Below are 16,300 nucleotides of genomic sequence, written 5' to 3' on the forward strand. Positions count from 1 at the left end.
CTACTTTGTTTGCAACTAAAAGCGAAACCTGCTCTCCCCGCTCGAAAATGTTTTTGTTTTTCCGTTGTTGATCGTAGCGACCGTCGTGTTGCTTTACGGTTTCTTTTTCTGCGACCGTTACGCTACGTATTAGCGACTGATTTACACCCGCAAACAAACGCAGCGCGCAGTGCTCTCCGCTGGCTGATAATCCAATCACAATGATAATGTTCGTTGGATGGCCTTCCTCCAAAAGCGATCCACAGTTTGACGGTCACACTGCGATATCACACGTCGATACCGTTACCGTTTTCTCTTTTCCAACATTTGAAAACCGCTGTTCTGGGTGTGTCAAAGGTCACACCATCCGTCCCAGTTGCTCGTCGACGATTATCGAGGTTGCTGTGGGAGATAAAGAAGGCGAAAAAAAAATATTAAGACGAGATAACCAAGGAAACAGTTGGAGGTGGTGTAGATATTCTTGTTCCAATCTGCGCACTGATGTGTCGATCGTGTGCATCCGATTTGTCAGCCAAGCCGAACCGAGGCAACGTCACTGCCGGACGTTGTAGATAATAATGCAACATTTTGTCTTACGCCGTGAAGGCAAACAACATCCGCTGCTTAAAAAAAAGGGTGATAAGCGTTACCTAGCTGAACGTATCGATCGTGTTTCCCGATTCCTTTGCGGTTCCTTCGCGCAAACAGATGATTTTTGGCTGCTGGTGTGCTGCTTGCTGTCGATCTGTTTCAACTGCGCATGTGGTACCCTGTTTGGTGAAGTATAGTTACACGGTTACCGAGCTGTAATGGTAGCGATAGTAGGTAAATTTACAACTGCCCGATCCACGCTCACGCGCTGTTCACCTGCGAGCCGCGTTGCTCAGGTAGAGTATAAGTAGGCCTACTTTGCCGGAGCTTGGTAAACATTCGAAAGCTATGAGCGGTGAGCATCGCTGCCGCGCTACAGTGTGGGACCAAAGTTATGTGACGGTGCATAATTCAGACAGCGTAGTGCGAAATTAAACAATAATCAAATGAGGTTGTTTTTATATGGCTTATAGAGACTTTGAATTCCATAAGAATTCTTTCGTCTCTGTCCCATAATCGAATGAGAGTTACAAAACAGGTGGTTTAAATTGTTATATTTTTGTAACAATTTGCAAGTCAAGCATTATGTAGTTTGAACATCATACACCTATTTCTTTTTGCTCTGTTAATATCTAATTTTAATATTATTAAAGTAACTAAGCAAAGATATCCTTGTTCGGGCGGTACATTGCTTAGTTTAGTGGTACATCAGGTACATTATTCGGAATACAAAACATCAACAAGAAGATGATACTTTGTTCCACAGGGACTTTATAGGACTAAGGTCTTGGACTTTATAATACTAAGATTACTTTTAGATAATTTGCTTATATTCCTTATCTAAAGCAGAAATGTAACTTAGATAAAAGACCTAGTGAATAGAAACCTTTAAACCATATTCTTCTCCTACTGTTACCATTAATACTACTAATACTTCTACTATTGATACTCCTCCTACTACCAACTACTACTGCAACTTCTATTACTACTTCAACTGCCATTTATATGATATTACTGATATTACTTCTTCTTTTCTTCTTTCTTCTTCTTAGATCTGTGAGACCATTAAAGCTTTCTCTAGTCTGGCCTTGCCGAAAGATGAGACGACCTTCAACTGCATCAGATCAAACACGTAAGCGTTGACCAATCGTATCAATCATAATTTAAGCGGAAGTTGTGCGGATAAATATTTGTGTTTAATTTATTTGATCTGAATTCTGCATTTCTACACCTTCAATCCATACCCAGTGGATAAATAAGAGCAACACTTGTATCTAAGCTTACCGTTTGACAACATATGACGCGATGGGACACACAGATACACACCCGTACGCAACTACATCAGCTATAATACGTCCGCCCCTATTCCTAGCTGACCATGATTCACGGGGCTCAATCGGGCTAGATTGTCTATGATTGCAATTCGTGCCTTCCACGCCAAACGACCCAGGGAGGGGGGGAGGGTTTTGTGAATGGGTTGAACGAACGATAAATGGCCGCATCGCAGGAGAGACCGCCAGATCGTTCGTTCACCCCGTATTCACCCGAAAGCCGCTGTTGGTCGCGGTGTGGAATCGGCTTGGACGGGTATCGGGTTCCCAACTCGCCCTCGCGCACAAATCCACCTTGGCCAGGTTTCATGACCCTCTTTACTGGCTCCGGCAAACTAAGCGGCAACCCAAACCGATAGCAACTGGACCTGCAGAGCGCGCGCATCGACAGCATCGGACACATCAGCTTATCAGCCGTGCCGTTAGACTGCCAAAAAATGTCACAGCGGAAGGTTATTGACAGCTACTATACGCGGCTGATAGGCGCTATCTTTGCTGCAGTTCGTGTGATGGCGTTTGAAAATTCGTTGCTATTGATTTACGCAAAATCAATGCATATAGCGTGGGGCGTATGATTAGAAACACACAAAAGATGAATGGCCGATAGCGGGCTGATGGTTACTATAACTGACGTCATTGTCGAGTGCACTGGTACAGCTACTCGTCCTACACGCTATCCACAACACATACCATCGCATGGTTGGAATGTGGAAAATGTGTCGTAATAACAATTCTTGTAGTAAAAGAGAGAGGGGAGTGAGGCTATTTCTGATCTGATATTGCGATCAAGGTATTTAAAGATTAGATTAAGACATTACTAGCGTTGTCCTCATGCCGAGCGTATTTCGATGGAATTTTTTTCCAGTCTGAATGACATTCAGATGGATTATCTTATTTTGCAGCTTGATTATGATAGTCAACAGCTAATCGATCACGACCGTGGTAGGAGTTAGCCGAAGCGACAAATCCGGTCTCGATCAAAATTCAAGCTCGGAAGGCATCCGAAAGGTTGCTATGGCGATTGCTGCGTGAGAAACCGCTGTAAACAAACGGTGAAACATTTTGAGCAGCATTTCATGCGTCGGGCCACCACGTGCTCGCTACTCTCCAGCGCTTCTAGCTGCACTTGCGCTCATGCTGAGCAGGATCGAAGATGACAGATCGCTATGGCAAACGGTGGTCCCTCTTTCCTCTCCCTCCACCTACCCCCCTTCACTTACCCCTCTTTCATGCTCCTTCACTCGTTCGCGCTCGCCTCCCCCTACCGCCAGCGACGACCTTGAACAAGTTTAATGGCACAGAAAGCTCGTTCGCCGCCGTGCTTAGGCGACATCAAATACCGGCACAACAGAAATATCGCTCCGACACCGCAGCAACACACTTCGCGCTTCACATGGGCCCTGTGACTGCAGCCGCCAGGCGCACATCTTGAACCGCTCGGCTCGGGGCGTGTAAATGTCACCAGAAAATGCTCGGATTCAGGTGGCGTTGGTGTTGGGGCCGCGGAAGGCCCCGGGGGTGGAGAAACATTAGAAATGCAAATCGGAATTGGATAAAAAAGGTGGCACCGCTCCACCGCGCATCAGCTTTCCAGCCCCCCCCCCCGCGATGAGATTACGCGATGCGGCACGGGGCCGTATGGGTTTTGATTAGCTGGCGTGAGAAACGGACGAATCGATCGAGTCACCCTCCACCCCCCGTTCCCCACCCGCGAGGGGGAAGGGAAGAAGCGCCTGCGTGTGGTAGGCGTGTTGATGCACCAGGAAGCCAAAGATGTGTGTGTGTGTTGGTGCCTCGCTCCTTCCACCAGCGGTTCGGTGGTTCGGTGCTCTTTTGTTGTTGTTTTTTTTGCTTCTGCATAATTGAAAGTAGCGACGCTGAACAGGTTGATGCGCATATGCGCAGGTGTGAGTGATACGCGTACGCTTCACTTTGAATGGAATATCATCCTGTTGCGCATAAGGCATCGGTTTCCAGTTTCGGTTTAGTGGGTCAGTTCCCACAAAACATTCCTCGAGGTGTTCTATGGCAGATCGTTCTTGCAGAGCGCTTTTCACATTTTTATAGCATCAACATTGGGTGCTTGTTGGGTCTTTTATGCGCGATTCATTAGCAAAAAGCTTTTTTTTATTCTTACGTTGATTGTTGTAAATTAACATATTGTTTTAAATTTATTTAAAATTATCTATGTATTACATGACGTGAGTTAAGGAAGCAAACGTTGGCGATACCATAACGTTTACATGAAATTTATTAGCATTAGAGCAAATGAACTAGAGATGAACTACAACTATAGACTAATGACCATTTAAAAATAGTAAATAATAGTATAAAACAAAAAAATAATATAAAAATAGTATAAAATAATATAAAAATAGTATAAAATAATATAAAGATTACTTAATTCAAAAGTTTTCAAATTAACGAATAAATAAAACAATAAGTAAACCAGTAATGAAAAAAAATAATTGTATTAAACACTGTAATGAGTCATATTCTATAATTCAGAAAAACAAAAACTATAGTTTGAGCAAAGCATTCATTTTAATCTACAATTCAACAATTACAGTTCATCAATTTAATTCGTTCTTTATGATTTTAAATTTAATCTTATTCTAGCCAATTAATATTGTTAGTATTTTTGGTTAAAGTCGATCATTTTGTAGAATTTAATTTAATGCACTAATTTTTTTTGCTAAAACTCGCTGTACAAAAGAAAAGCAAAAAAATCAATTAAATCACCTTGCACGGAAGCGCTACCAGAGCGATGGAGCCGCATGGTGGGCCGTACCGGGGGAACAACACATGTCCCAACGGGATGAAGCAAACGAGCGCAGAATCAAATCAAATACGGGAATTATGCTGAACCCCCATTGGTTCAGCAGTTGCATGTGCCAAAGCACACCGGGCGGTTCAACATCCGAAGTGGATACGGATACATACTAATGTCTAATGCGCCCGAGCACATCATACGCCCTGGGCGGTGATTTAACCCCTTTTGGTGCGCCGTCTAAACAATGCCGACGACTTTGCGGTCAATCTTAATCAGTTCGATTGGTGCCGGCAATTTTGTATCTGCCGATCCGCCGGATAGGCAAGTTGGTTGATGATTTCGTTTGCTTCTCGGCTTTTTTTTTGCTGCTGCTGTTGTTGTCCCCTGCTAAGGTGAATGACCGAGAATAGCAGCGTGAGGAGTGTCTCCAGCCTGCTAGCTGACGTGAAATCTTTTTGCATAAAGGCAATTTTCTAGCACTTTAGTTTGCGGCATGGATTTGCCCAATTAAGGGTCGAATGGCTTTGTTTTACTTCTATTTCATTCGCTCGCTTTCGTTCGGAGCAACCATTTTTACACCCCTTTCCAGGCTCGATGGCGCGGATCCTTGCCAGGTTACGGGGAATGCATATGGCAAATAAGTTGCTGTTGTTGTTTCCCACCGTGTGTTGCCGCAACAGCATGAAACCGGGGGGGTTAATTTGGGCATTATGACATCTGCAAAATTTGGCAACCACCTGGCACCGTTCGTAACGGTAGGGGTCAACGATCTTGAAACACGATCGGGTCCCTTCATTTTTTTGTTCACGGAAATTTTCAACCAAAAATTGCATATTTCGCTACGCAAAACTAACGACACGGGTAGCAGAAATTCGTTTTTATGAGCCTTTTTTTTGTGTTCTTCGCAGCCTTTTTCTTATTCATTTGCGCCGCATCTTGGATGTAAGAATTCGTTTTAAAATTCCCTTTTTTTCATCACCACAGCAACAGCAACGGTGCGAGCTAAGCATGAAATCCTTGCCAAGTCGTCGCACGTTGTCGACGTGTTTTGGCCCTTCCTTGCCGAGTTCAACATCCAGGTCCAAGGTCAACCGGATTTTTGGCAAGGGTTCAGCTTGCATTACGATCATCATCATCATCATCACCATCAGCAGCAACGATACACGATTATAGTTGGTATGTACAAAAAATATCAACGAGTGTATGAGAAGAAAAAACACACACAAGCGGACCATTAAAATTGTAAAAGAACGCTCTTAAAACGATGAGAATAGGCAATGGCACAATCCATTTCCATAGTGCCTTGTTACGTTGTGTTTTTTTTCTATCTCACTCTCTCTCCCTCTCTCTTTCATTCATGCACGATCCTCTCGGCGAAGGTATTCCGCGGATCCTTTTGCCGATATTATCAAACAGCAACAGGGGTTCGGAGCCCCAACAGCACACGCAGAGGATGATCCGGCCGGCCGGCCGGATTACACAACGAAACCGTTTGAACGGAAAATGTGGTCAAACCAGATCGCCGGCCAAACCGAAACCTAGACGGGTAATAAATTCTGGATGCATAAATGGTTACATTACCCGGGTTTCCCCGCACGCTCGGTTGGGAATTGTTGCATAACCGCCGGCACCGGGTTGCTGGTGTAACGCATTTGCATTTGCGGGATCTGTCGCATCTTTGTTTTTGCGTCACGGCACAACATTTTGCGGCTGGTCACGCGTGTCTGTTAATTGTGCTACTCGCGATGATCGTATGATCGTTTTTATTGCTGGCACTGTTATGTTAGCACAAATCTTGTTGTATACTTCATTGATTAAATGTATAGAGACATTAATTCGCTTGAGAGGATCGTTGCGTTCCCGCGAAGCTTAAGGTCCCGCGAATATTTGCTTATAATACAGCAAAGAGTAAATATATCCCCAGCTCTAAATTAACGAATTTGTTCAATGTTCAAACACGTGCTTCTAAAATTATCGTTTCGCATCTCAAATTATTTTTTTGACATTTGCAACATTTCCTTATACTAGATGAGAGCTTTTTTTTTTTAGAAAAGCTTTATAAAAACATTATAGATTATACATAAAATATTTACCAAATTAGAGGAAAATTTACCAAATTAGAGGGAACCGTTGTTCCTACTTTAAAAGTCCACCATTTCGCCATTAATTACAAATTTAAGTATTTGGCCCTAAAAAATAGTAAATATCTTTTTTAAAAATACTATAAAAATCTTATTATTTTATGACTAACTCGTAGCGCATTGAGGGAACTTATTGGCCATTTTATGGCACATTGTACATTGGGCAATTTGTACAAAATCTAATATAATATTAATTATATTCCAATATAATATTTGAGCTAATTTTCCTGTAACAATATCACGGAAATGATCTTTCATGAATATCTGAGAGCGTTTCCTCCCTTAAAGATGATGGCAGCAGAAGGTATTTGGAAACAGAATTTGAAAAACTTTGCAAAATTCTTCTAGGAAATGCGTATTTGCTGCTAAGAAAACTGCATTCTAAATTTAAAATCTGAAAGCAAAAAACTTCAAACATTAATTTTCGCTTACATTTCACACCGGTGACAAATCGCATTGCCCATTGCGGCTTGGTTACAAACCATGCGCCGGAAAATGACGCCAGTTGCATATCCGTTCGCCCCTTGGTGTCCGCGCGGCCCCCCATGTCACACCACACAACCACCACACCAGTGTCGAACACTCAATCACAAACGCCAAACTAATGGCAATGACCTAGCCACTAGCCACTGGATGACTAAAGTTGGTGGCCGGGGCGCAGCTATGAGTAGGCGACCGAACGGCAACTAGCGGGTTCTACGATTACCACCGCCAAGGGCCGACTCTCCCCCCAGCCATCCCCCTCGACCCTCCCCTCCCTTTCGCCTACTGGGACGCAAAAAGGGCAATGTACTGGGGGGGTTGTCATACATTGGTGCCCAGGCCCCATTGTATGTGTGTCAAGTGCGACCCGGCTAAACCACCGCCGCCGGCCCGGCACTATTGATGAATGTTGCGCTAGCAATAAAACTACGCAATCGCGCTTGCACTTGAAAATGGTTCTGTTCTCCAAATGCATGCTGATAAAGCAAAGTGGTGACCCGGCCCGGGGACCCATTTTCGTACACGTGCGTTTCAGTTGTTCGCTGAGTGGGTCTCCACAGCCGATGTTCGAGGAAGCTTAACTGTGAATTTAAGGAAGGGGTGGCATATTTGTGGGCGCTTCGTATGGTGCGCTCTATTTTCAAGGTCGGCATGTGGCATTTTTTGCGTGCTGCAATTCGATATTTGAATCATTGCTTCGAGACAGCATGCCGTTGGTGGTTTGGCTGTAATTGTGGTCAGGGTGCATGTCCGGAAATTTGTTAAAATTTTTATATAAAAAAAAGTTTCCAATAATTCAGTACAAATTAAAGGTAATTTGAACTAATTAAAGATAAACTGGTTTGATTTATTCTCATCTTAAAAAGAAACCGTCCAGAATTATTTGTTAAAAGCATTTAAAACAAATGTATAGGTAGTCCCCGAAATACGCTATTATGGCGGATCGCTAGCGGAGTCCTGGAGAAATTTCGTTTATACTTCAAAGTCACAGAGTCGACTTCCTTCTCTGCACTTAAATTATTCACCGTATCAGCCGATTTATAGAAAGATTACATTAAATTAAGTTTGAAAGAAAGATTTTTATGACAAAAAAGAATTTTTGGACCAATTTTGTATCTTTACGCTTAGATTTTGTGATATAAACTAGCTCATCTGTCAAATTTCCAAAACCACCGCGTATCTCGGGGACTATCCTCTTCGTTATTTCTGTTAACTTTGATTGAAAAATGCCATTCGTAATTAGAAATGGTGCAAGCTGCTTAATAATTCCTCTGGTTGCAAAATCAGCTTTTGCTTGATCCCAAAAGCTCCTTCAACCCCTAATGGCTTTTGCTTCCGGCGCCATTTGTTTCGCACACTCACACACATACACACAAAATGAAAACAAATCAGAAAAAAAGTACACACCTAGTCCTAGTCCTAGAGAATAGTTTTCAAGTGGTCCCGGCCACCCCGGTCAATGCCCTCCCGCGGGTCCCGGGTTGTGGTCCGAAATCCGATGGCGGAAACTATCGGGGACGGTGCAGTGAATGCATTCCTCGATCGATTACCTTCTGGCCTTTCGTATGATTTGCGTCGTTTGCACATGCGGGACACACACACACACACTGAAACGGCGGTAAAGAGTGGCATCATTTCATCATTTTCTAGCCCGACAAATGATCTAAGCCGGCATCACCGCCCACCCGGGTGCCCATCCACCCTTTCTTCGCGATCTTCACAGCGTGTGAGTAGAATGTAAAGTGTGTTCTTACCGAACGGTGCGGACATGTACACCAACACTGGCGCAACTAGCGAAACATTTGTGGCAATCATTTTCAACATTTACCTACTTCTCGGCCTGGTGCACCTGGGCAATAGGCCTGAGGGGGGTTGGCAAGGGCCGCTCACTCGTCGGCGCCCCGGAATAGCGAAACCGCGCGCGCACCGCGTGAATGCACTCTCGCCCGACACGTGACACGCTAACCTTGAGCCGGCAACGAGCAGTACCGCTGCGCGACGGATGTCATACGTAATGCCGGGCATACGATCGCGGGAACGCGCGTACGCCGCCGCTTAGATGGCGGCATTTAGATCGAATGCGGATGGCCCGAAGAAGCGCGCGGGCGCCGGGGTTTGAAGGAAAGAACGCGCGTTGAGAAAAGTCCAGTTTAAACAGCCGGTCCGAGCGTTGGTGTTTGCATTTCCTTGTTAGATAGGGCACTGCATTCACCACTAATTGGTCGACCAGCCGCACACGGGGTGGATGGGTTTTTGTTTTCTGCTCCAGGTCGCATAACGGCAGCGTTTCGGTGGGGTTTTTGTCAGTGTTCTTGAGAAGTGCATCGGCCTTTTCGCTTTGCGGAGCGAGAGGAAGTTTGCCATTAGATTGGGGGGGCCGACCATTCGCGTGGTACGTCAGCAACGCGGTGTAGCGGTGTTTTCGCACCTTGTACCGGCGGTGTTTGGGAGCTTTGAAGTTATGCGTCGATCATGCCCGCGCGAGAACAAGGAATGAGCGTCTAATGTTTGTAGAATGTCGTTGTTTAGGTGGGTGGCAATGTGGTTTTGTTTATTGCGGATTGCAGTTGAGTGATTTTGATGTGAATTCTTCCTTTCAGGCTTCAGAGCAACTAACTGATGGCGATAGGATCTAATTGAGCCATTCAATTTATGTTTAAAGAATAGTTGAAATTCTTACGAAGCTGAAAGTTCTGCAGAAGTTTTAAAGAAATGTCCAACTGGAAGTTCGTTCCTTTACAATTCTATTGCAGTGTAGTGTTGTTAATCATTAGAAATTCTATTAAAGTTCAAATAAATACTACATTTAGAAGTTACAATAATCTTCCTTATCGAATTGTTCTAAAATTCTATAACAATCCTCTTTTTACTTCACGGTTCTTGTTTATCTAATTCATACAGTTAGTTAAGAATTTGAAATCTCTTGATTTAGCTTTAATTTTTAAATGCTTTCCAGGAATAGGAATCCTTCTCTAGTTAATGATTTTGTAATTTTAGACATTTTTTCCCTATTTTGGTTTGGTTTGGTTTCTCAATTTTGGATTGAGTTTCTGAAGTCTACAGAAGGAACAATGCATTTATCACGAATTATTGTATTTCTACTTGAATTATTGCATCTTTTTCAAGGCTCTTTAGGTAAAGATTGTTTTGTTGAATAATTTTCCATATCTGGTTCCGGCATTTGAGATGAGACGATGATGCATATTACGGAAATTTATCAACAAAAAATGTATATTTCTCATCTAGATGCATTTTCTCCCTTCTTTGAATCGATAAATATGCTATCTTTATACAAGATAAAATCGATTTGTATACAGCTGAGTTGCTTTTCTGATGGCTGGATGCTTTCTTTATTCCACCAAAGAAGGAAACAAAACAAAGACACTATTTTCCAATCAACATTCTTCCGTCAGGCTTACATTCTTTGCACCTTTTTCGCCTTGCGCTTGGTTTACCTTTCGCGTGCAAAACAAAAGCGAGAGTTGTGACTAACGAAACGTTATGAATCATGATAGAAATTCGTACACCTAAGCGAATTCCGCCCGTGGCCCGGCAAACGCATCGGCAAGCTCGGCTCGATCGATCCCGGGAGTTCCAGGAAAAGATACAAACATAATAACAGCTAGCTCACCCCCCGCATTACGGAGCGATTCCACCACAAGGCCTAACGGATGTCGGTAGAATTTGTGCGGCGAGTTCGCAGAATTCTCTACCGATCATCGTCTTCTCCGGTGAGTGTGCGTTCTTTCGCTTGCGCCAAACTTTCGCTTTCGCTATTCTTCGCGCATCCCCAAAACACGGCCAGGGGCGACCTCCATCGCGCACGCAAAAGGGAAGATCTGCGGCAACGAAAAAAAAAACAACGGCAAAACCCTGGACCATCATCATCACAAACTGAATTGAAAGCAAAAGCCCAAACGAACGAACGAACGATCGAGAGCGTGAGGGAAAACAGTGGGTTGCGCAAAAGGAAGCAATAAAATTCTAACTCATCACATGGAAAGGCCCCATTCTTGCCGATACCGCCCTTCATTAGGGGTGGAGGGAAGTGGAATGGGAAGGGTGCACAGCAACCATAACAAAAAAAAACCCGAATCGAAAAGAAATGCACAAAACCGCCTTCCAGAAATCCCAGGGAATCCCGTGAAGTTGTGCTGAAAAATCATCATCACGTACGAAGCGACCGGCGGGGAGGATGAAATTTCAAATGCAGCTTCTCAAGCATCACCAGCATCTTCAATATCCCTGGGAAGGGGGGAAGGAAGGGAGGACAAAGTTGGGTCGAAAGGGGCGACGGATATGCAACCCAAAATAACCAAAAAAAACCAACCGGGCTGGCCGCGAAACGCAAGCGCAACCGAAAACCAGCCTTCCCTGGGCGGTTCGATGCGATCGACCGACAAGGGTTCAACGAACTGTGGACACTTTCGTTGGCGAATGACCTTCTAGGCGACGTTTACGGCTGCAGCATAAACATTCAACAATGAATTTCATGCCAACACACACAATAAAAAAAAGAGTAACACAAATTGGAGGAAAAAACTCTACACAAGCACACACACACAAGGCTATAAAAGCACGCGTGTAGCTGCACTGTGCGAGTCAATGGCTGGACAGGGTGGAAGATTTGGGTGGAGAGAAACACAACGAAAATAAAGCAAACCACTACCAAAATCTCGATTGTGCGAGCCGAAAAAAACTATGGCGTACAGAATTTTTTCGGGAAGATGGTTTCGAAGATGGCCAGGAGCTCGGTGGATAACGTGGAGCGTAAGAAAAGGGGTTGGAAAGAATAATGGAACTTTCGACTGGTCCAGCGTCCAAGGTAGCGTCGTAACCCCTTTTGGGCAGGGAGTGAGGGAAACAAAAGACCACCGGAGGTCCATCCATCTCCAAACACGGCATCGTTTCGTTCGGGATGTGTTAAGAGTCCCGGTGGCCTAGCGGGAACCCCCTGGGCAAAGAGGGCCACAACACCGCAAAGGAGGAAAACAGGGCCAAATGTTATGGCGAATTGAATTGCCCAAAAACCGTAACTAACAACAAAAAAGGAAGGCAGGAAAGCAACTCAGGATGGCGATCGGAAAGGGTTCATGCTGGGGTGTGGAGAATGGGAAACAGGGTTGCCAGCCATAAGGCGAAACAGTGTGTACGCGCGCGCGTGTACCTGAGGATCTCCCAGATGATCTTCGGTGTGTGTGTGCTCTTTTTCTCCGCCCAAGATCCGGGAATTTCCGATTTTATTTTTCTTCATCTTTCGTTTCTTCTTGGGCACTTCTTTTGGGACATCCTCTGGGAGCGCTTCACCGAGCGGACCTGCCGGTTGCTACGATGCAGATTTTGATCGATGCATAGAAGAAGGATCCCAGACTACTCCGTTGGTAATTGAACGTCAAACAAATTGGCATTCCATGCTCCAGAGAATCGAAGGGAACGCGAATCGAAGGGACCTCCGCGCTTTCTCTGACCTCAGTGGCTTGGGCGTTGCGTTAATTAGCGCCACAAGCGCAACCACGATTCGCAAGAATTCACCCAGCGGCTTAAAGGAAGGGTTTTCGGTTGGCCCATTTGCTGCTCGATCGGTTGTGCGGTTGTTAATCTCTCTTACGAGGGCTTTTTCTTTTTACTGTTGGCCGTTACCTCGTGTACACCAGTCCAAATTGGTTGACCTTTTGCAGTGATTAAAACCAACAGGGCAATGAAACAGAATCCTCCGCACACCATTCAAACCCCCTTTTCATCGCGGCGGGCGCGATGGGGTGACGATGGCGATTTGGGTTCGGTTTTTGGTGGGTCCAAAACGCCGCAAAACTAAAACACGCATCAATATTCATAGCCATCTTATTATCCTACCGATCCGATGGTGGCGGATTTTTGGGGTGAGTTTTTGGGAAGTGTTTTCGGGGAGGCAGGAGGGGTGGGGGTGTTGAGGGCATCTTCACCCCCTTTCGAATGGACGCCCGCGAAAGCCAACTGATTCTGTGGTTGGCATTTTTTTTTTATTTTTTATTTTTTGGAAGCTAACGAACCTTAAGAAAATTCAGATCAGAAGACGAGCCGGACGCGAACGCACGAGTGCGTGTGTTACGAAAGCGTAGCGCAAGAGAGACAAGAACCACGCGCCATCCTCCCTTCACCCTCTAGGGTGACCATTGTTGAGAAGGGAAACGGTCATGTACACACACACACACACGCACGGAGTCTGCCGTCTGTAAAATGTGTGCCACCGGTGGCGTGGCCAGTCTCGGAGTCCAGCGCACCCCAAACCGTCACTCGGTCACTTGGGGGAGTTTCATTTGCCTTTTTTTTTCTTTCTTTTTTTGGTAAGCCTCAGGCTAAGGATGGAATAAAGATAAAAAAGAAGGGTTGCAGGAGGAGGAGGTAATGGGGTGGATGGCGAGGGGGGGAGCATTTTATGGTACCCACGGAACGGTCAAACGTAGCAAAAAAAAATTCGAGAGGAAAAAGAAGCCCGTAACGCGACCCCCCCCCCCCCCTTTCTCTCCCTCCCCTCCCCCCACCCCTTCTTACGAGCAGACAGATTATTACGTAGCTGACGAGACGATCGGCCTTTTTCTTGCCTTTTTTCTTGCCGTACCCTTGGCGAACGGGCTTTGTTCCACCTCCCTTTCGGAGGCGCACCGGTCTAGCTGTCCGAAAAAGAAAAGCAACGGCAGCAGCAACGAAATACAACAGCCAAACAAAAAAAAAAAGTATGCTGCTGCGCGCGAGTCATCGACATCCGAATATCAATCACTGAACTACGCCGGTGTCCCTCTGTCTCTCTCTCTATCTCTCTCCCTTTCGATCGCTTGTTCCACTTCTTGCTGATCCTCTTTCGATCGGTTCGGGCTCACTTTGGGTCACTTTGCGTCTGGTCCGTTTCCGCCCCGTCCGCGGTGTTGCGAAGATTCCCATCCAGCGCGCGGTGCAATTGATTCGCCCAGCGTCAGGCTAACGGGTGCGGGCGAGCGTTAGAGCGCGCGGAACGCAACATTCCTGCATTTGCTCAAGGTCACAGCCAACCAAACACACACACACACACACACCCAGCCGTTGGCGCACCGGTTGGGGAACATTTTGGATGTTTCGAGGTCCGCGCACTTCCTAGGAACCGGTGTGTGGGGCCCGTTCTCGCCCGATGCACTTCACATGCGCCACCGGGCGGACTGGTGACGCCTGTGGGGGTCGACGCTTCGCCTCGTTTTTTTGTATTCGCCTGCACCTAGCGTGGGTTTTGAGTGTGCGTTTTTGATGTTCCTTTTTTCGTCCCCCCTCGAACCGCTTGCGCTTGTTCTTGCGCTTGGCAAGAATTATTAGTCAACTCGCCAAAAAAGCGCAAAATGAGCTGCATGTTTATTGAAGGTGGTGCCTATCTATTGCATAGTTTAAAAGCATCAATAAAAAACCAGCCGCGTTGCGTTGCTTCGTGTTTTTTTTGGGGTTTCTTTTCTTAACTGAATTTACCAATTCCGTGACAGCGGTCCTGTGTTCGATAATTCAAATCCGCGCAGGAAGCACGGGTGCGCATAATACTGTTACATATTGTGGCGATGCGAAGGTCACACCATCATAAACCTTACGGTTGGTAGTATAATTAACTATTTCACACTTTTAACGCAAATAAAATCTTAAGTGGCATTTGGCATTTGACGGTGATGCGCTTTAGTGCATTTTTATTAGGTATTAGCTTGTTAAACTTCAACTGATCAGGTAGTCGGGCAACAAAATGGACACTGTTTAATATTATGTTGCTTTCGTTCGTTGATTTGTTTTTTTAGTTAATTTTTAAATTTTATTGTTGTAGACAAAGTTAATTAACAAGCTCTGCGGTTTTCAAAAAAGTTCTTTACTTGTGCGAGATTCTGGAATCTGTTCAAGTTGAAGTTGATTTTATGTAAACATGATTTTTCGACCTTTTACAAGATGAAATTGATTCTGGGAAAAGCTTTCTCAGTTGACATAATTTCAAAGCTTTTTAAGATGCCAGATGTGTCCGTTGAGAATGCTTTGTATGATCTTAGTTTCAATTTGAATAAGATGCAGAAATTAGGAAAAATCCTAGGGATCCACATCTATATTTACAATCCTTATGATGACTGAGACATTCACATGACTGAACTCGCAAAATGTGTGCGAAGATTTAATGTCTTATTAATCGTTTCATATCGCAAAACTCAAGAGATTCTTTAACTTTTACAACAAAACTATATGTATATATGAAATATAGCAGGTACTGTTATTCTTCAATAACTACGGTTAATTTCTAGCACTTGTTTCAAACAATGTTTATGGTTTATTTTATTTTTCTAATAATTTAAAAAATATCTTAAACCATCAGAATAGTCATTTAAAGTAGTTTATCAGATGTAGTGATGTTATCAAATAAATATACATTGAGATACATCCAACACGTTTATCCACAAATTTCACTTCAACTTCAAAACATACCACAAACAGTTACAATGTTATCAGTTGAGCCATTTGAAACAAGTTCCATCAACCAGTTGACTAAAACATTAATGTGATATTTTTCAAATATTCTTCGTCTAATAGGTCAGAATATGTTTTGGTAATTCGTAAGTCACAAAACACATAATTAAGTCAAAGAGATCGTCAGAAAACTTGTCTTCAACAATTCCTCACCAAGTTAATCGTCATATTTAAATCAATTAAATTAATTAAGTTACTGTATGTCTCAGTCATTGTAGGGTCATTTGCGCTTCATTACTTAAATGTGCACTGTACCGTCCATGTTCTAAAGATTCTAGTCCGAAAAGCAAACATCCTGTCCAGTCGTCAGGACAGCAGACATCATTGGATCAAGGAAGTCGATAATTTTTCTCTAAGAAATTTCCGCTGAAGAACTTCATTCAATTATTTACAAGTTAACGTGGTATAAAAGGAGTTATTACTTTATTCTTTTCAATTTGAACTGGAATGTGTGGAAATAGATGTGGAATCCTCTCGGACCTTATTCAATGTAAAATTGATTCTCCACA

The 16,300-nt window shown here is 44.2% G+C and overlaps 1 protein-coding gene across 1 annotated transcript; it reads left to right on the forward strand.

Moving 5' to 3' along the window:
- The first annotated feature begins 1,627 nt into the window (after positions 1 to 1,627).
- Positions 1,628 to 10,914, forward strand: LOC128299115 (uncharacterized). Its single transcript, XM_053034985.1, has 3 exons — positions 1,628 to 1,702; positions 5,659 to 5,850; positions 10,814 to 10,914. The coding sequence occupies exons 1-3, from the start codon at positions 1,669 to 1,671 to the stop codon at positions 10,912 to 10,914; spliced, it is 327 nt and encodes a 108-aa protein (XP_052890945.1). The 5' UTR covers positions 1,628 to 1,668.
- Positions 10,915 to 16,300: the final 5,386 nt, after the last annotated feature.

This window comes from Anopheles moucheti, chromosome 2 (genome assembly GCF_943734755.1).
Source record: "Anopheles moucheti chromosome 2, idAnoMoucSN_F20_07, whole genome shotgun sequence".
NCBI lineage: Eukaryota > Metazoa > Arthropoda > Insecta > Diptera > Culicidae > Anopheles > Anopheles moucheti.

What these genes read in the sequence shown, in the direction of transcription:
- LOC128299115 (XM_053034985.1), top strand. Translation starts at nt 1,669, where the DNA reads ATGAGACGACCTTCAACTGCATCAGATCAAACAC. An exon ending in AACTGCATCAGATCAAACAC is followed by an intron (nt 1,703 to 5,658) that starts GTAAGCGTTGAC and finishes TCATCACCACAG; the next exon opens with CAACAGCAACGGTGCGAGCT. An exon ending in ACGATACACGATTATAGTTG is followed by an intron (nt 5,851 to 10,813) that starts GTATGTACAAAA and finishes GAATCATGATAG; the next exon opens with AAATTCGTACACCTAAGCGA.